The sequence below is a fragment of the Chiloscyllium plagiosum genome, chromosome 7 (assembly GCF_004010195.1).
Source record: "Chiloscyllium plagiosum isolate BGI_BamShark_2017 chromosome 7, ASM401019v2, whole genome shotgun sequence".
Lineage (NCBI taxonomy): Eukaryota > Metazoa > Chordata > Chondrichthyes > Orectolobiformes > Hemiscylliidae > Chiloscyllium > Chiloscyllium plagiosum.
This window is the reverse complement of record NC_057716.1, coordinates 50,601,075-50,622,337: the sequence shown is the minus strand read 5'-3', so window position 1 is coordinate 50,622,337 and position 21,263 is coordinate 50,601,075. Positions and strand designations below refer to the sequence as shown.

At 39.8% G+C, this 21,263-nt stretch overlaps 1 protein-coding gene across 4 annotated transcripts in view; it reads right to left on the bottom strand.

Moving 5' to 3' along the window:
* myo3b (myosin IIIB) overlaps window positions 1-21,263 on the bottom strand; it is a 577,679-nt gene that overhangs the window by 408,178 nt on the left and 148,238 nt on the right. For all 4 annotated transcript variants that reach the window (XM_043693701.1, XM_043693698.1, XM_043693699.1 and 1 more), the window contains exon 8: window positions 8,129-8,194. In XM_043693701.1, coding sequence (XP_043549636.1) covers window positions 8,129-8,194 — 66 coding nt within the window. The remainder of the gene's footprint in view (window positions 1-8,128; window positions 8,195-21,263) is intronic.

The window sequence follows — 21,263 nt, the reverse complement described above, 5'->3', positions numbered from 1 at the left end:
TGTCAGACCAGTAACCATTCCCTGTCCTTATAATATCAAAATCCCTCATAGACCCTCATCCCGATCTGTCTCCGAGGAATTCTGTGAGCAGTGGACGGATCCTAAGACCCTTGGATCCTCCATGGGGTATGGTTTCCTAGATACCCTCAGTCTTGGCGGGTCAGGAGGATTGTTGGCTGCCAAGAACTGAAACTTTCTAATCTGTGGCGTCACCATCCGAGGAAATGCCACCGCCAAGGCCCTCAATAGTATGAATAAGGAACTCAGGGAATTGCGACTCTTTGCCTTACAGAACCGTTATGCCCTACATTACTTGTTGGCTAAGGAGGGTGGCGTATGTAAGGTAATCAGTGCATTACTAATATCACTGACTCCTATTACAATGTAACCTGCGAGATAGAAACCATAAAAACCTACATTGAAGGAATGCAGGAGGACCTCTCTGTGGGATGGTGGCCTTTTAATTTACTGGGCAATTTCTGGGGCATGATCAGTCATTATGCCTCTATTATTCTGTTGTTTGTAAGGGTTATACTTCTGCTTAAATGTTTGCGTGGTATTATTTCCAGCTGATGACCTTTTTGAAATGTGATAATGGAATAATCAAAGGGGGAATGTAAGAATGGTAAATTTTAGGCAACATTTTAGCTTGCTTGAAACTGATATAACTGGTATGTTAAACAAAATAGTGTCGGGGCAGAGTGTAGTTAGCTTGGACATGGCCAAGCGTAAACAAAGAAAATAAAGAAACTACTGTGAACAGCAAGATAATGAGTGCACATGACCAAAGGTTTGTCCCGATGTGTCCTAGCAGTAACTGAATTGGGGGCAATTGCACATGAAACTGCAGGAAATTCCTCTTCTTTAAAAAAAGGTATAAAAAGCATATGGGAGAGCGCTTGCAACGCTATCTAGTGTGTAAGCACACACTCAGGATTACTGGGCTCCCCAGCCACGTGGTGAGAAGCAATCAATAAAGGATCTTTAATACTTTAATTTTTTCTTGTTCTCTCATTTTTAGTAGGAAAACCAAGGAGCTTTAACATAATTATCCTGGACAAGGTAGTGATGAACTGCCTTCTTGAACCACTGATGTCCTTGGACATGGTGCTGTTGGGGAAGCAGTTCCAGGACTTTGACATAGCAATAGTGAATGAATGGTGATACAATTCCAAGCCGGGACTGTCCGGGGCTTGGAGGGAAGGTGGGGGTGATGTTTCCAAGTATCTGCTGCTCTTATCCTTCTTGGCGGTAGAAGTCACAAATTTGGAAGACACTGTTGAAGGGGATTTGATGAATTGTGACAGTGCATTTTGAAGATGGTACACAATGTTATGACTTTGAGATCAGTAATGAGGGAGTGAATATTGAAGATGATGGATGGGATGTGAATCAAGTGGGCTGCTTTGTCTTGTCTTAAATGGCAGCAAGATCCTTGAGTGTTGCTGCTGCTACACTCATCGAGGCGTCCATCACATTCCTTTCATGCCTTGTAAATGGTGGACAGGTATTTGGAAATAGAAGGTGAATTAATTGCCACAGAATTTCTAGTCTCTGACCTGCTTTTGCAGGCACAACATTTATATGGCTGATTAATTCTGGTTCTGGTCAATAGTGATATCCAGAATTTTGACAGTTGGGGATGCAGAGACAGTAATGCCATTGCAGAGTCTAGATTAGAATGGTGTTGTGGTTCTGTCCGCCGAGCTGGGAATTTGTGTTGCAGACATTTCGTCCCCTGTCTAGGTGACATCCTCAGTGCTTGGGAGCCTCCTGTGAATCGCTTCTGTGATCTTTCCTCCGGCATTTGTAGTGGTTTGAATCTGCCGCTTCCGGTTGTCAGTTCCAGCTGTCCGTTTCAGTGGCCGGTATATTGGGTCCAGATCGATGTGCTTATTGATTGAATCTGTGGATGAGTGCCATGCCTCTAGGAATTCCCTGGCTGTTCTCTGTTTGGTTTGTCCTATAATAGTAGTGTTGGGGACAGTGCTGAGCTGGAAGTTTGGAACTGGGGTGAGGTGGGGGAAGTGGAAATGAGGAAACTGTTGAAGTTCCAAACTTCCAGCTCAGCACTGTCCCTATGATTTGTCCTACCTGTCTAGCTTCTTTTCCACCTATCTACTCCACCCCCCCTTCCCCCTACCTATCACCTTCATCCCCTCCCTCACTCACCTATTGTACTCTATGCTACGTTCTCCCCACCCCCACCCTCCTCTCATTTATCTCTCCACCCTTCAGGCTCTCTGCCTGTATTCCTGATGAAGGGCTTTTGCCCGAAACGTCGATTTTACTGCTCCTCGGATGCTGCCTGAACTGCTGTGCTTTTCCAGCACCATTCTAATCTAGACTCTGGTTTCTAGCATCTGCAGTCATTGTTTTTACCTAGTAATGCCATTGCATTCCCAGTATAATGGTCAGCTTCTCTTCTGTTAGTGATTGTCATTGTTTGGCACTTGTGTGGTGTAAATGTTACTTTCCGGACCAACATGGATGTTGTCCAGGGCATGCTGCATGTAGTATCTGAGGCATCAGCCTAATGAAACCCATAATGCCCAGAGGGGTAAGGCGTGCACTGTTCTTTGGCACTCAGTAGCTGATCAATAAACCTGTCATCTGGAATACACTGTGACTACATGCATGCCCTTGCCTCAGACCCTCCTCCCTATCACTCTCCTATCAATTCTATTCCACCCTCACTCACATTTGGCCAAGATCCTTCACAGATTCTGATAGCCGCATTGCAAGCAACTTCCAGCTGTGTCTCTGTGATGTGGACATCAGTGTAGACCCAATGGCCAATCAGCACCGTCAGCTTTTGGGATTTCCATATTAAGGATCAGAGATTTCAGGGAATGGTTGCTGTGGTCACTAAAGTGATTCTTAATATCCTTCACCAAAGGAAGCAATGTAGAGCTCTCGCTGGCTGTCCATCTGGCAGGCACAATTCCAGACACCTTGATTAAATATCACCCTGAATAATTTACAGTTGCGCCTCGACTTACGAACTTAATCCGTTCCGGGACCCAGTTCGCGAACTGAATCAATTTCTCCCATTGTTCGGATAGCGTAAGAATGCTCGGACGGCTGTTCACAGCATACGCGCCAAAGACGAACTGAATGAGATCACGCGGGGCCCGAGAGCGTTTGCATTCAACAAGCACGTAACAAAGCAGAACAATGAAACCACATGGTTGCACACGGGCTTTTTGCGTTTGTCCCTTCATTCGTACTTTGAATTTCGTACGTAGGTCGAAGCAAAATTTTACGTACAATCCTGTTCGTAAACTGATTTGTTCGTGAATGGGGTCGTTCGTATGTCGAGGCGCTACTGTACTTCCTTTTTGCCTATTATACAGAAAACATTTTTAATTTTATCTCAAAGAATTTGATGAAGTTCAGATGCTTCCACTGATGTAAACTGCACTATCTCAAAGTACCAAGGAAAAGCCAATAGTCAATTCTTCATTGATTTAATGGAGCCAATTCATCTAAGCTACTTCAAATCCAAAAATCAGTAAATAAGCCAGATTTCCATCCAGACCAAACTACAACTTGCTTTTTGGACAAAGCTGGACAAGAAAGCTGGAGCTTAAAAAATCTCAGAACAAAGCACAGAAGCTAGACCACAAAAGCATGTGTGGTGTAAAATGGACAGAGGCAATGTGGAGAGAAAATTAACTGAGTGATGTAAAACAGAAAGTAACGGTCAATGCTTATTTTCAGGCTCGCGGAGGGCATGTAGTGGACTTCCCCAGCAGTTGCACTAAGACAATTGTTCTTTCTGTATGTTAACAATCTGGATCTTGGCGTGCATGGGGACAATTTCCAAGTTTGCAGATGACACTGAGCTTGGAAGAATTGTAAACTGAGAGGAGAACTGTGTGGAACTCTAAAATGATATTGCCAAGTTGGTGCAGTGGGCAGATCGGTGGCAGATGAGCTGCAATACAGAAAAGTGTGAGGTAATGCACAATCTAAATTAGACCAACCTAAGACAACCTAAAGAAAGACAACCTAAATTAGAGCCACAATTCGAAAGAGGGTACAGGAGCAAAGGGACCTGTGTGAATATATGCAGAGATCATTGAAAGTGGTGGGGGAGACAGCAGTAAATAAAACATACCGTGTTGTCACCTTTATTAATCGGGGTATGGAGTACAAGAACAAGGAGGTGATATCGACCTTGCATAAGACACTTATTAGACCTCAGCAGGGGTATTGTGTACAGTTGTGGGTGCCAGATTACAGGAAAGATACAAATGCAGAGGAAAGAGTAAAGAAGCAATTTATTAGAATGAATCCAAGTATGAGAAACTTCAGCTATGAGGATCAACTGAAAAGGGTGGCACTGTTCTTCCTGAAGAGAAGGCAGCTGAAAGATGATCTGATTGAGGTTTTCAAAATCATGTGTGGTTTGAGCAGAGTAGATGATGGGAAGCTATTTCTGCTTGTGAAAGAAACTAGAACAAGATGGCAAAGACTTGCAGTGATGTTCAAACAAAGCAAGGGTGGTGAGAGGAAAAACCTTTCTCACAAGTGCGTTATAAGGGCACGGAATGCACTGTCTGGAAATGTGGTGCATTTGAGGCTTCAAGAGGCACTGTTTTTTGGATAGCAATGCTGTATAGGGATATGGGAAAAACTCAGAAGATTGGAAGTAAATAATAGAGCAGGTGTAAGCAAGATGAGCTGAATGGTCTCCTTCTGGGAATGAAATAATTCTGTGTAAAGCAGTTATTGTATATATAGAAGCATGCCTGATTATGATGTTTTAATAAGGTTTAAGCACTTACGATGCAGTAATGTTGCATTCAAGTATTTTATAAAGATAGTGCCGTACATGGCACAGAAGGGGTTCCTGCAGATCATTAATTACAGGTCTACGAAGCAGAGATGGTTTACTAAAGTTTATACTGCCTATTTGATGTAACAGCACTATACATTTCAAAACTAACAAAATATTAGAGTGCCAACCTAGTTACTGAATATGGACACAAAGGATTAAAATCAGTACTGGGTGCAAATTATAGTTGAGCCATACGAACGCATTAATTCAGAGCAGATTTGATTGTAAACTCAACTCCACACTCCTTCCTAGCCCTGATAACCATGGACTCCATTCTGTGATGGGAGGAAGAGGATCCAGTGGTTGTCATGGTTTATGTAGTTGCCAACAACTTAGGTAGAATGAGGCTGATGAGTTAGGTGCTAAACTAGAAAGCTGAACTTCAAAAGTTATAACCTCTGGATTATTACATGAGCTGTGTGTAAACTGGCTTTTCATACATAAAACTATCAGGTTGAATATGTAGCTCAAAGACAGGTATAAGAAAAGTGGGTTCCAGTTCATTGGCCACTGGCACCAGTATTAGGGAAAACAGTGGCCATCCCTAAATAAGACTGGGTTACCATTCTTGCCCTTACAGCAACTTGGGTCTACCTACAGCACATGGACCGCAGGATGAGAAGTAATATTTTCCCTCAGAAAGTTGTACAACTTTGGAATTCTCTGCCTTAGAAGGTATTGAAGGTGATGTAATCAAATATTTTTAAGATAGAGATGATTGGATTTTTGACAAGCAAGAGAATCAATGATTATCAGGGGTAGATGAGATTATGGAATTAGAAATACAAACAGATCAGCCATGAACTTACTGAATGGCAAAGCAGGCTCAAGCAGTCAAATAACCTACTTCTGCTCCTACTTTATACGTTGGTATGTCTGTATGTCCATTTGGCATGGAGGGTGTTCTTATCTGGGTGTGTCCTACACACACTGCACTAGATTACTCTTGTTTTTTGTCCAGACACACTCTGGTGCCCACCATGCCAAGAGCTAGGGTCCATACTGGGATGGAGAGTGATGTACGAAACAGTAGCATTTAACATAACATTGAACAAGTAACACTTTACTGATAGCAAAACATATTATACTTCACTGAACTGGATTAAATTATATGTTATATTTACAAATGCAGGCTTTTGAAGAGCCTGCCCCCTTTACTATATAAAGAGATAGCTCTTCTGCATTTGGCTGCACTTCAGCCAATGTGACTGATCCGTTTGTTTCAGGGTGGTGCAATTTAGATGACAATCTTCTGGGGCTGTAAGTTCGCTAGGCCAAACTAGCCAGCAAGAGATCTAGAATTTGTCATACTTTCAAGGAAGATCAATCTGGCTGCCTGCTTCTCTCACATGATTTATTTTTGGTCCCAGTGATCCTGGAGAGAAACAATCTACTACATACATTCCATGTCTTGCACGATTAGTTGGAACCACAATATGTCTGTTGTATAATTATTACAAGAAATCTCAATTTAGTACTATTTTACTTTTGTTTCGGATTGTTTGGATCTCATGTTAGGATCCTACTTTATCCTTAAAACACATTGAGGAGGCATTTGGATGCTATTTTCTGCCTGGTGAAACTGGGGTAATCCAGTGCCAACCAAATGGACAATTAAAATAGGCATTATCACTTTAGCTCAGTGTTTATCATGCAGTGCTATCAAAACCCAAGAGTTTCCTGAATATTCCTAAACAATTCTGTGCAATTTTCAGATGACTTGAAAATTGAACTAATGTCCTCAATTTACATTTAATGAAAAATAATAATGTGTCCACTAAATAATGTTTTGCTTCATTTTCCATTTAACAACACAGAGCAGAAGAGATAGTTGGGGTTTCAAAGAACTGCAAAACGTTTTCTCGGGTTCCTTATCCAAACAAGGCTGAAATCCACGGCTCCAACTTGACTATGCACAACCTGAAATAGGTAAAGGCCTGCTAAGAAAAACAAGTGACATGGAAAGGATGATTTTAAAATATTATCAAAGAACAATTGAGGAGTACTGAAATGTCAGTAAGAGGGTGAACTATACAATCACGGCAGCACAGGTTTATTCACAATTGGTGCAGAGTTAGCTGATCTCAGTGAAGGCGTGCAATGGGGCTATGATTAGTTTCAGTTACCCTTGATTAGGAGAGGTAATCAGCCATGGTTCCCAGACTATCCTGAAACCCTTCCAGAACAGGTTGTCATATGAATTTTCCTCAATACATGTTGAATGAAATCTGAACATTTAGCAGTATGCAGTCCTATACTTGAAAACAATCGAGCAATTAAATATGGATGAAGAAAAGTACAAGATCAAGTGTTGTTGTGATGGCTGCCATCTATAGCCAAAGAAATCTGCAGTGTCTTGCCTCCTGCTCCTGTCTCTCCCTCTCCCTCTCTCTCCCACAACACATGCTCCAACCCTGAAAATCCCACATCTCCTTCATTCACCTTTGTTCTTAGATCTCTCAATTACTCTGATCACTTGACATTGTGTCTGCAATACCATCAGTTTCCAATGAGGTTCCAGTGAGGTCGTGGCAACAGTAGCTACCAAACTCTGGTCTCAGTGGGTGAAATCTCCCCCTCATATTTCAATGGTGGGGAAGGCCTAACAAGTGGCCGTTTAAACGCCTAAAGGATACTTGATACAATTGAGGCCTCCCCCATGGAATGGAGGAGCAGTTCTCTACTGCTTCTCCAACTAGTGGGCAACTCTCTATCAGCCTGACAAAATCCCAAAGCTTTTAACACTACATTCTTCTCTTAGTTCTCTCCTGCAAATACTCTCAACCTAGCAAAAATAGGACCACATTATAAACAACATTTCCAAGTCTGATTGCAATAATTATACACATAATACATGCCAACTGTTGAACTTGTTTGTTGTAATGCACAGATCCAGCATGCAATACTGTGCTACAACTCCCTGTCCAGCCTTGGGAGGTATTTTATACAAATGTCTTCAAGTTTGTTTCTGTGCATTTTGTAACTTTCAATGTAGCTTTGATGTCAGAGTTTAAATACTATAATACAATGTCTTTTGCATTACTGTAACTGTCATTTATGGTTATACAGAGTAATGAATCCTGTAAAAAGATTTTAAATTATGCAGTCTTTCATCGATTTAATAGGTTTTGGGGGTAACAACATTTCATCAAATATATAAAATGGGCAGTAGCAGTTTGGCCATTTGTTATATCAAAATGTAATATTGCAAACTTGTTATCTTTGACAGGTGAGTTAGATCATGGACATCTATCAAGTAAATTGAGAGGAAATCTTACTCACTGTGAAATGAAGTGGTTGAATCCTGCGCACCATTTTTCTGGATGTAGTAAAGTAGGTGGAGGGTTTCTGAAAGGCAGAAACAAAATGAGAAGACAAATAATAAAAAAATTGTTTAGGATTAGATCTATTCCTTTATCCATAATTAACTGCTCAATTGTTTTCAAGTATAGAACTGCATACTGCTAAACGTCCAATTTTCATTCAACAAATAATGATGCAAGTCCATGTGAAATGAAAAAGCACTGAAAATCACAATGCCTAACAATTCTACATTTTTAAAGCTGCTGTAATGGTAAAATGTATTAAACAAAAATGTTCAATGTATTTTGTAACATATTAGCAAACTCCAAATTTTAGTACCATGGTTATCGTAAAATAAAAATTGCTGAAGAAAATCAGCAAGTCTGGCAGCATCTGTGGAGTGAAAGCAGAGTTAACATTTTGGGCCCAGTACCCTTCAAACCTGCTCAGTTTCAACATTTTGTAATTTTGCTTCAGACTTCAAGCATCTGGAGTTCTTTGTTTTAATACCTCAGTTATCATGTCAGAAATGTAAAACTAATGATCAATGAGTCTGATAAAATATTCAAATAAACCTCAATGCCACTTGACATTGCCAAAAGACATTATGGAAAATCACCATCATTATTACAGTAATATTTTAAACAGAATGCACAACTTTTAGCATCACATTTTCAAAAAGGCATTGATACATAGTATAACTCAAGCTAGAGTGCACTCAATAATTAAAGCTAGTTCAAAGTTGAATGTTAAGACGACTCAGATTGAATTGATTTTCATTGCAGTTAAAAGAAAAGGTGAGCGTGGCTAATATACTAACAGTGTATGAAGAATGAATCACATAGATGTAATCAGGAATTTTAAATTATGATTAAATGGTGAAGAAATGCAAAATGTACTCTTAAATGAAGCAGGGGAAATATTTGCCATTATTATGTGAAATAAGCTGCTATCAAAATAAGTAAATGTTTAATTCCCTTAATACCAATCTAGATTAATACCTTGTGAAAAATGGAACAGGCAATTATCATGATAAGTGACTAATAAAACACTCAGGGTCATGATGGATTTTATGCTTCTAGGCCCATGGAAACATCAGCTGTGGAAAAAAAGTGTTAAGGGTCAAATAACATAAATCATAGCTTGAAAGTAACATCCTTCAGCTCCAATAAATTACCTTAAGGGATCAGACAGAAATTTCACAGACTGTCATTTACCTGGGGTTCTTTACCTTCCTTAAAATATTACAGTGTACATTTTCTAGTTCTAGCATCTGATGTATTGGGTTGGATTGCTTGAGGACACCAGTAAATGAGCCTACTCAATTTTCTGTTCAATAATTTCAACTGAAGGAAATTTGGGTGGACTCCTTTATGGATGAGTAATCGTTCTAAAACGTGTTGTGAGCAAACAGTCTAATACAACCAAGCATAGGAAGAAGTAAATGTTAGAAAGAACAAACTGTTGTTATGTATTGTACAAGATTTTCTGGAATGAATGTGCATAATGCGGTCAATGATCAGATCTGATTTCAGACTTTTGTTCTTCATCTGTCAACAATGACTATCGGTGAATTATCCAATCCTAAGTACATTTCTTTCATTGGATATCAACTTAAAAGAGAAAGCTAAAAAATTGTGACTAGCAAAGCAGTTCAAATAATGTGTCAGTTGTATAAGTCTTTATTTTCAGAGAATCAGCTCCTATTTGGTGGGATTCCTCCTCATCAAGCTGATATTGCTTAAATTACCAGACTCTGAAATTTCTGGTGGGGTCACCAGTTCCAATTTCACTGGAAATAAAGGTGCCTCCATTTATATTGCCAACAATACTGGAATTTCCAAGCCATGACATTCAGCAAGTAAATGTAAGACTAAATATTTAGTTCAATTAATAGTTTGCATTAGTAACTAAATATAAATTTTACATAAAAGGGCATCAAGTAAAGTCACATTGTCCCAGAAGACTGCTCCTTTATTAAAACAAGACAACTAGTGGTGGTTTAACCTGAGTGTCATCATACCTCAGGCAAGGATGGAGGTTGAGAAGATGAGCCTTTCATGTAATCTCAGTGCGGTTGAACAGTCCTTGTTAGCATTACTCTGCATCATTAACTAGTCGTTCAACCGACTGAGCTAACTGACCCATATAGATGGCTATATTAATGCAGAAATTCAATATTATAATATCAAAACTATTTTGAATATTTATGTATATGAATATATATATTTAATAAATACTTTTATTCCCATACATCTCAACAATTGTGAAAGGAGAGATGAGGGATACAACAGAACAAGTTAATAAAAACAAAAAAAAAGCATTATAAAATCCCCTGAGATTTTGTGAATTTATACAACTTACATTTAGTAATGTAAAACACCCAAAAGATGCTGTACGAGAGTGATATCAACAAAGACATTGAGCTACAAAAGGGGACATTCAAAGCTGTCCAAAAGTCTGATCAAAGAGATAGATTGAAGGAACATTCATATATGATGACTGCCAAATTGAATTTTGTTTTGCTTGCAGCTAAAATAGCAGGTTTATTTTTACCAGGCTACAATGCATCCACAGTAGTGTTGAAATCTATACAAATCTCTCAACTGTGGAAACATTTATAAATTAAGAAAATGGATGGTAGTCTTTGAATTACAGTCTGTAAGTGAGACAGGCTTATTCTGAATATAAACAATCTAGAGTGTGGAAGTGACAGTACCAATTGTGCATATATTATGAACCGTCACAAAATAAAGTCATCTGAAAAACAGGTTAAGAAAACGTCAGAGTGTATTTGGAAACAGCATAGATTCCTATTCATCTAGAAGATGAATCAGAAATTTAATAAACCACAATAGTAAGAATTACAATAGGAAGAATTACAAAAGATAAAAAAAATCACAATGCACTCCTTGTAACATAATACACTACAGGATCACAGAATAGGCATTTCTTACTTATGAATATTTCTGCAAACATACAAACATTCTTCTACCAAAATTTGACCAGAAAAGATATAGAGACCTGTCAGTGATTTGGTGAAATGGAAATTCTTACTCAGACCCCCAGAAAGTAATTCAGTGGTTATTGAAAAACAGGATACAGGAGGTGCCCTACTAGTGGAGGAAGTTTTAACTTGCCTAATCCATGGACTCTGGGTCTGTCTGAATGGAAGCTTGTGCTTGCAATCAGACTATAACCCACCTTAGAATGGCCTGGCCATACACACAGTTCTGGATCAATGGTGCTGGAAGAGCACAGCAGTTCAGGCAGCATCCGAGGAGCTTCATACACACAGTTACAGACTTACTGAAAGGTGGTGTTAGCGAAGAGATTTTTCACTCAACTCAAAATCAACCCACTTTTAAAGTTAATTTTCACTCAATGTATCAGTGGAAGAAATGTTAAGGACCTGTTTGTATTGGTCCAGAGGCACTGTAGAGGTGAACACCATTAGGTGCACACAGAACAGAAAATTGGATCTCCACAGTTTTAAGAAGCATATATGAGGCTCTAAACACAGAGAATGAATTAACAGCACAGAGGTGGAATGAGTGGACAGTGTCAAGTTCCTAGGAGTGGTCATCCACAACTAGCTTTCTTGGACTCTTCATGTGAACGCACTGGTTACAAAGACCAACAATGTCTCTTCTTCCTCAGGCAGCTGAGGAAATTTGGCATGATGGCGAATACCCTTGCCAACCTTTATAGGTGCACCATTGAGAGCATTCTGTCTGGATGTATCATTACTGGTATGGCAACTGTACCACTCAAGATCAGAGACGGTTACAGAGAGTGGTGAACTCGGCCCGGACAATCACAAATGCCAACCACCCATCTATAGAATCCATCTCCCAGGCCCGCTGTAAAGGAAAGGCCGCCAGCATTCTCAAAGATCCATTCCACCCTGGCAATGCTTTTCTAAAACCTCTACCATGGGGGAGAAGGTACAGAAGGCTGAACAAATGCACCAGCCGATTTCGTAACAGTTTCTACCCTACTGTTGTTAGAATACTGAATGGACTCACAAACTCTTAACATTTGCCTGTATCTCTGTTTTAATTTTTACCGCTGTTTACCTATTATTTACTTATCTATGCTACTTAACTATGTGATCTGCCTGTATTGCTCACAAGACAAGGCTTTTCACTGTACCTCAGTACATGAGACAATAAATTCAATGCAATTGAAGTCTAAACATTGTCTTCAAATTAAGCATGATTAGGGACATACTTGGAGTGAGGCATAATGATATAATTCAGTCCCCATTTTAAAGTCATACATCCAATCATTATATCAATGTAAAATTAGATTTCATCCTATTTATTGTGAAATTAAAATATACCACAAAGTGTAAAGTTGAGAAAGAGTCGCTTGAAAGGTTCGTGTTTATCTAAAATTTAAGGTTGAGAAGTTAGAAGATAGAGATCTATCATGCTGCCAGTAGGGAGGATCCAAGTACAAAATGATATATTTTGTTGGACACTTCCCTATATAAATGTGGACGCTGAAATTGCATTGGAAAATGTTCTCAGGAACTATGTAAAGAAACAAGATTGTTAGTATGTTTTTAAAGAATCTCCTGCAGATTTGCACGACATTTTAAAGAGATCCAGCATTAAAGATTTCATTTTGCTTAGACAAAAATGTTTAATGTAATTAAAAAGAAAAATGCTGCAGATGCTGGAAATCTGAATTCAACATAGAACATTATGGAGATACTTCATCTTTTCCCTTTACAGGCAGTGCTTGTGATCAAAGATGACATACTTCCACTTGGATTTAATGGGTTCTGAAATAGCATATAAATCCAATACAAATCTGCAGAGTCTGCAGTGGGGGCAGATGGTGCTTGAAGATTTTGATCTTGTGCTGTTTGAGACCTCCTCAACCAGGGCTCAGTCGTCAATCCGAACATCTTTGAACACATCCCACAGCATGTTACATGTCACAAGCTCAGCAACACTCCAGCCTTCAATGAAGTCCACCAGCCTAAGAACAACAAGGCTGCTTGAGCAGATGGTATCCCTGCTGAGACACTGAAGTGCAGAGACAAAGAGTTCCTAGTGCAGTGACATGCCCTTGTCTGCTTTCTCTGGAAGGAGGAGAGCATCCCAGGAAAGCTCCAAGATACCACAATCGCATTTTCAAAAAAGCCAACTGTGGTAATTACAGAGGAATGTCCCTGCTGTCAACCATTGAAGAAGTCATCTCCAAGATCCTCCTCAACCATGGCTGAGGAACTCTGCCTGGAGTCGCAGTGTGACTTTTGGCCGTGAAGGGGCACAACAGACATGATTTTCACTTCGACCACAAAAAGGCCTTTGACAATATCAATCTGAAAGCATTATGGAGTGTCATTCTCTGCTCTGTTTGTACTATGAAGTCTGTCACCATCCTTCACCTGTTCCACAACGACAAGGAAGTCATGGTAATGACAAATGGCTCCAATTCCGACCCATTCCCCAATTTGGACCAGTGTCAAACAGGGTTGTGTCATCGCCCCAACACTGTTCTCGATCTACCTTCTGCAATGCTTCACCATACCACCATCAAGCTCCCTGCTGGAGAGGAGCAAACTTGCAGAACCAGCAGGAAATTATTCAACCTCTGCCACCTTCAAACCAAACCAAAGTCACCTGAATCAGTGTCATCAAACTGCAATCTCAGAGGATGTACTCCAGACCATTGTCAGCACCTATACAGAGGCATACGAAAGCATGGGTCTCACGCTGAACATTCGCAAGACAAAGGCCATCCACCAATCTGGCCTGGCATCAAGGTCCGCGGGGAGGCCGTAGAGAATGTTGACCACTTCAAATACTTTGGGAATGTGCTGTCATCCAAAGCAGCTATTATTGAAGAGATCCAGTGTGGTAGTGCAGCCTTCAGCCGCCTGAGGAAAAGAATGTTTGAGGACAACTACATCAGGTCCAACATGAAGATCCTGGCTTACAGAGCTGTGGTGGTTCCCAATCTTCTTTATGGCTCTGACACATGGACTGTCCATTGCAGACACCTCAAAGCTCTGGAGCACTACCACCAATGCTGCCTGTGTAACATCCTATGAATCTGCTGGGAAGAAAAATGCACCAACAACAGCATCCTCAAAAAAGCCAATATCCCCAGAATTGAGGCACTGACCACGCTTGATCAGCTACGATGGGCTGGGCACGTCATCTGCATGACCAACACGAGACTCCACAAACAGCTCTACTCCCTAGCTTCCAAACGGCAGGCAAGCCCCAGGTGGACAGACAAAGCACACCAGTGATACCCTCAAGGCCTCACTAGCAGAGTGCGGCATTCCCAAAGATACCTAGGAATCACTGTCCCAAAGTGGAGGAGGAGCATTCAGGAAGGTGTTGAGTACCTCGAGACTTGCAATCGGGACAAAGCAGAAGCCAGGTGAAAACAATGAAACAACCACACCAATGCTCCACCTGCCCATTCCCGTGACCACTTTCTGCTCCAAGTGTAATGGAGCCTATGGTAGCCACTTCGATCTGTACAGCCACCTACAAACTCACTCTCAAGCAGAAGAGAGTCATCCTCATCTGTGAGCACCAACAATGACAAAATGAGTTATGCTGTTTAGAGTTTTGTGCACTCTCTCTGAAGCTTCAACATGATTCTGCATGATTCTAATGATGTCCCTGGATGTGTTGGTGATCCCTTAATCAAGTCTTTACCATTTTCCCCACTGGCATGCCAGGCTCAGTAGTTAGCACTGCTGCCTCATAGTTCATGGGTTCAATTCCATCTTCGTGTGACGGTCTGTGTGGAATTTGCATGTTGTTCCCATGTCTGTGTGGGTTTCCTCCATAAAGTATTTCCATTGTCCTCCTGATGGGCTCCTGTGTAACACAGTTCTGACTAAAAGAGATTCTTTGAGAGTCTGGTGTCAGGCAATTGAACTACTTGTCACACCAAATGGAGCTGAATTTGGTTGATTTAGGCCTCAAGGTTGGGCAAATTAGTCTGGGAGAGGGCACTGCAACGGCACCACCAGTGGTACTTCTCCAGTACTTTGACATCAGGGAAATAGACTTTATGTTTCAGGCAACGATCTTTTGTCCAAGCTTTCAAAGTCACCCCAACCAGTGTCACCGAGCTGCAATCTCAAAGGATACAGACCATTGTCAACATCTTTACAGAAGCAAATGAGAGCACGGGTGTCACCCTGAACATCCGCAAGATGATGGTATTGACTGCAAACATTAACCTATTTTCTTTCTTAATTGCTACAACCAAACCTGCTTTTTTCTTCCAGCATTTTCTGTTTAACATAATAGATATGTCATCAGAAAATAATGGACTTGCTGTTTTAGGCTCTTCCCTGTTTTCTTTTGAAGAGGGGGAGAAGCAGTATGAGAACTACAAACATCACAGACAAATCCTATAACCTATCCAGTGCTTCACAGAGGGAGAGGGTGGTGTAATGATATTATTACCAGGCTAATAATCCAGAACCCCAGGCTTACATTCTGGGATCATGGGTTCAAATTCCACCATGGTAGGTAGTGAAATTTGAACTTAATAAAGTGAATGAAACCACTAAAAAATGGAATGAAACTAGATGGACCACTGCCATTTTAACCTTCACACTTTAAATGACAATGGCAAACTCAGTTCAATGGACTTTGCAAAGCTTTCTTTACGACATCTGGACTAGCAGGAGAGCTGTCTCACAGACTAGCAACATCCTGACATTGTCTTTAAGATATGAGTCTGACTGTCTGACTATCATAAAACCATCACTAACCCTGGATGTCCATCTGACAGGACACTGGCATAAATTGGGAGGGAGTTGCTCTGGAAGTCCTCAACATTAACTCATGATATCAGGTCAATATGAGTCAGAAAACCTCCTGCTAATTACACCCAACAACCATCCTCAGCAGATGAATCAGTCCCCCTCCAGGCTGAACAGAATTGCAGATTCTGTTTTGGGGAATTGAATGTATGTGTATCCCTTTTTAACCAGAAGTGCTGAGTGGATGATGCACCTCTGCATCCTCCTGATGTCCCAGCATTAAGGCTGTCAATCTTCAGCCAGTTCAATTCAGCCAGTCCAACTCTTTCAAACATGTACACAAGCACATGCACTCTGACACTTTCTCTCACACACACATATATAAGCTTATGGGGTGAATTTGCATTCGCAGAAACATTCTATTTTGTTCAAAAACCACAATCTGTAAGCAGTCAGTCAATGTGACATTTTATAAATTCCTACTTTGGAAATACTCAAGGTTGGGATACAGACAGACTCTAACCTCACACCTTTAATGCATTGTCTGAGCTGAGATGTCACCTATTTTGCTATAAAACCTTAAGTTATCTTGGGATTGTGACTTGAAAGAAGTTCTGTGATTTACATATTAATCAATTAAAACTTGCATCCCCATTCTAAGTGATTAAAGACTTAACAGCAATCTAGATTTGTTCAATAAGTCACATCAATTGTATGACACTTTGATCTTTTACTATAAATTCTGTGTCCTATGATCCTTCCCCCACTAGCTACCTCCCCAAGGAGCAGCAGTCCAAAAGCTAGTACATCCAAATAAACCTGTTGGACAATAACCTGATGTTGTTGATTTTTAACTTTTTCCTATCGTGTGGCAATCAGAATTGCACACAATACTCAAATGTGGCCTAATAGCTTAAACAGTTTAGTACAGCTTCAACATGACTTGTCAACTTCTATATTCAAGTGTCCAGTTGACGAAGGCTAGCATGCCATATGCCTTCTGTACCCCGCCTTATTCACTTATGTTGGGATTTTCATGTAGATCTGGACTTGCACCCCCGAGATCCCTCTGTATATCAATGTATACTTCCCTCTCACATTTGACTTGATTGGGCACCACATCTACAAACTGTAGCAATCACCAAACAAAGTAGCAGCAATGCTTCAAGGATGCTTTGTGGTATTACTACTAGACTAGTAATCCAAAGACCAAAGTGTTCTGAGGATCTAGGTTCGAATTCTACTACTACAGATGGTGGAATTTGAACTTAATAGAAAAGAGATCTGGAATTAAAATTCTAATGGTGCTCATGAAACTATTGTTGACAATCATAAAAACCCATCTGGTTCACTGATGGTTTTTGGCCAGGTAACTTCTATCCTTATCCAGTCTGACCTAGACACGATCCCAGACCCGAACAATTGTGTCTGACTCTTAACTGCCCTCTGAAAAGGCTTAGCAAGTTACTCAGTTGTACATCACTCTTAATCCAAGGATAATTTGGGATGGGAAATAAATACTGGCCCAACCAGTGATGCCCACATCCCATGAGTGAATCTTAAAAAAAAATCTATAGAATGCACTGCAAAAATTCACCAAAGTTCTTTAGTCAGTACTTTTCAAACCCAGGACCACCGGCCTTTGGAAGAATAATAGCAGCAGATAGATGGTAACATTACCACCTCCTCTAAGTTCCCTTCCAAGCCACTCAGCATCCTGACTTGGAAATACCATCACAGTCATACATTGTCACTGGATCAAAATCCTGGAATATCCTTTCTAACAGCATTGTGATGTATACTAAATGGACTGCAGCAGTTCAAGAAGGCAGCTTACCATCAACTTCTCAGGATGAACAATGGATGGTCAATAAATGTTGGCCCTGCCAATGATGCCCATATCCCATGAACAAACAAAGTAACAACATAGCTACATGTCTGTGAATCCAGATGCAGCTTTTTTCGGACTACACTCAGCAATATTTCCCTCATAAAGGCTCTCCCACCATGATTTTTGCCTCCCAGGTCCAGCCTACCCCTGCCTGTCCTTCCCCATCTTCCCCTAAATCATTGTGCATATATTTTATTGGTGATTAATCCATTGAGAACAGATCTGATAGACTTTGTACTTCTGAAGATCACCCATCTTCCACTGACACCTACTATGACGTTTAATTTTAATGTCAGCCACCCACTTCTCTTAAATTGGCAGAACACTATGCGGAAGTTGATCGAAGTTTATTTGTAGCACAAGTTTGGGTGATTGAAGAAATATTTATTTGCTTTTGGAGGTGAGTTATTTCCCTTTTAAGAACAAAAAATCAAGAAATTGAAGATACTCTGAATGTTATCAAAATATAGTTTGAGAAGACATTCCATAAAAGAATTGACAGCAAGTTAAATACTCATCAATGTGAATCTTCCATTGTGTTTCTACAGAATCAACTGTGATCGGGAATACTTTCTAAAAGTAGAAGAGCAAGAAAAATTATGGTTCTTCCTGTACAGATGTAAGTTGCAAATGGTGTTCAAGTCAATGACATTGGGATAGTGGCAACTGTGAAATATGTCCATCAGAATCCTTTATTACAAAGTATGTTTTCTGCTATTACATTGACTTTCCCACAAAGGTTGCTAAAATAGATTATTGCTAAGATCACACTTCTTCACAAATGTTGATCATGCAGTCTTGGGGCTCATTCCTTTGGAACCAAAAAGCTAAGTAATCTTTTGCCAGATTACAGGTTCAATTCAAACATCAGTAAAATTGTTCTCCTCAGGATCCTGCAAAACCAGTAGCTTCAGGCATGGCCAACAGTCACATTCCACAGACACAAAATGGTGGCTCGTGTTCTTCAGCTGTTGCATTTTAACATGCCACCTCACCATGCCCATGTCTCATACTACCCCAAAAAGAAAAATGGCATGTCCTCAAACATCCAAATTTGTGCTACAAATATTTCCTCACCAACTTCCTTGCTCTGAATTTATAGTTTTTGCTGTGTTGTGTTATGTCCAAAGGTCAAGATGTCAGAAGATGCTCCAAGGAAGCATTAACTGTTTTCTCCCATAGATGTTGCCAGATCTGCTGAGTTTCTCCAGCAATTGTTGTTTATGTTTCAAATTTCCAGCATTCAAAGTTCTTTGTTTTATTATTGTCAGTTTGCCAGCATGCCTTTAAGAGAGATATTTTTGAAACATCCCTTGATAAAAGAATGTCACTCAAGGATATAAATTTCAGACTCCATTTTATTTGGGTCACTTGAAGCAAAATATGCTAATAGAAATATGGTATTCATTGTAATTGAATAGCTTAATTTTAACCCAGCACCCAGTGTCTGTGAATGTAGTATTTGTGAATATTATTGAGCTGAAATAAACATCAGTTAGGTATTTCAATATCATGATTTCAACATCCAAGTTTATGTTACAAGGGCTAACAAGCATTGAGTCATTAGGTATAAATGCCCTGCAGGAGACACAATGCATATCACACTGTACATTGAAACAAATTGACAATTTCTCATTTTTAATATGGAAGTTTACCAACAAACTTAATTCTGCTACATCCACCAAGAAACATTAAGTTGTAATAATCAACTGAAATAGTCACTACGGTAATAGTATTTGCATGTTTCTAAAAATGCGCTATTTTACTAAGTGGATTGTATAGTGACTTGTATATTGCCTAATCTGAATCAAATATCACAGCTGGCCAAAATGAAATGGGTCCACTTTGCACAAGACCAGTAATGTGGCTTATCAAACAGCATTGGTCCAACATGTGAAGCTAATTAATGTACAGTAATAAATTTATGCAAGAGACAAAATTATTTTAACTCTCCATTTTCTATGTGCCTATTTTAATTCCTCTTCACATCATAAAACATGACAAATATTATACCCTGGAAAGAGTTTATCAAGGGCACAAAAGATATTTTTGTTTCAGCAGATCTCAGTTGAACAGATTGGATCATAAAATCCTGCCACTTTGTTACTAATGATGTGAATAATTTGCTTAAACATCAAACACCTGTTTCAGTATACAGGTCTTGGCATGTTTAAAGAGAAACAGATCTTCCCTTTCTTTAACCATTTATTAGGCGAGTATAATTATTTAAAAGAATGAATTCCAAAATTATACTAACTTAATATTTTTCTGGCTTGTTTTTTTTTTAGATTTAATTAAGTATAATTATAACATGTCTGCCCAGAATAGACTTTTTGAAAAAACATGAAAAATTCATGAATGTGCTGAACCATACTCATTCAGTTATGGTATGAGATACATTTTAAGGCAAATCAATTCATGTTGATTATACTTGTGATATTGTCCTCCCTTTCTGAAATCACTGACTCTTTCTCTGGTTGAAGTCATGTGGGGAATTATACATCACCTAAGGGGCCAATATCTTACAATGAAGGATATCACAGCAAAGTCAGATTTTTGCTGATTATAAATCAAGAACAGCAATTTGGAATGATTTCCAAACTTTAACACTGTATATGAGGTGAGCTAGAGTCCAATCTAGGATTTTCCTTGTTTCTAAAATTCACTAGTAAATATTACCATTACATCATGAAAGGGCCCAGCATGTTATTTTCAGAGTATGAAAAGAGTCATAAACCACAATAAAGTAATTGATAGGACATAATTCTGACATTGATAAGAAAGAGAATAGGATAGCCGTTATTGTCACGTGCATTTGAATGAGTGCAGTGAAAAGTTTGTAATGTCACCTCTCAGTGCCACCTTAGGTACAAAGTACCTAGGTACAGATATTTTAAATGTTGTTACAGAGTAAAAAGAAAGGTTAGCATGGAAACAATTTAAAAAGTCCAGAATGATAATAAAAGTAACCATAACGTACTTTAAGCTCCAGTCCCTCTCCAACATGCATCCGCGCTTACCAGCCGCAGAACACGAGGCCACGCCACCTCCACACGCTAGCCTCTGTCCAGGACTCATTCAGCTGCCATTCACAGAATCAGCCAGTGACTCAGACCCCGTGCTCCACTGCCACTCCATGAATTGGCCTGTGCTTACTCTGCCACATGTCTCAGTCCACAAGCTTTGCTCCCACCCAGGCTCCAGCTGTGACCCATCTCCCTTAACTCCTCTCTCCAGGTAGGGCTGGGCAGTCAAAAGTTGGAAGGTGGGGGGAAGAATAAAAGCTACAAGAAGGGCAGATGCCGGTCTAGTATGAGGCAGTAAAGAAAGTGATCTTAGACACTTCACACGAGAAGTATATTTGATAACCCTTGTACAAATGTAAATAAAGAAATGTTACAGTATCTTAGGAGTCAAAGAACATAACTTACTAATGATGATCAAGCAGCCTCTGGAATAGTGTGTGT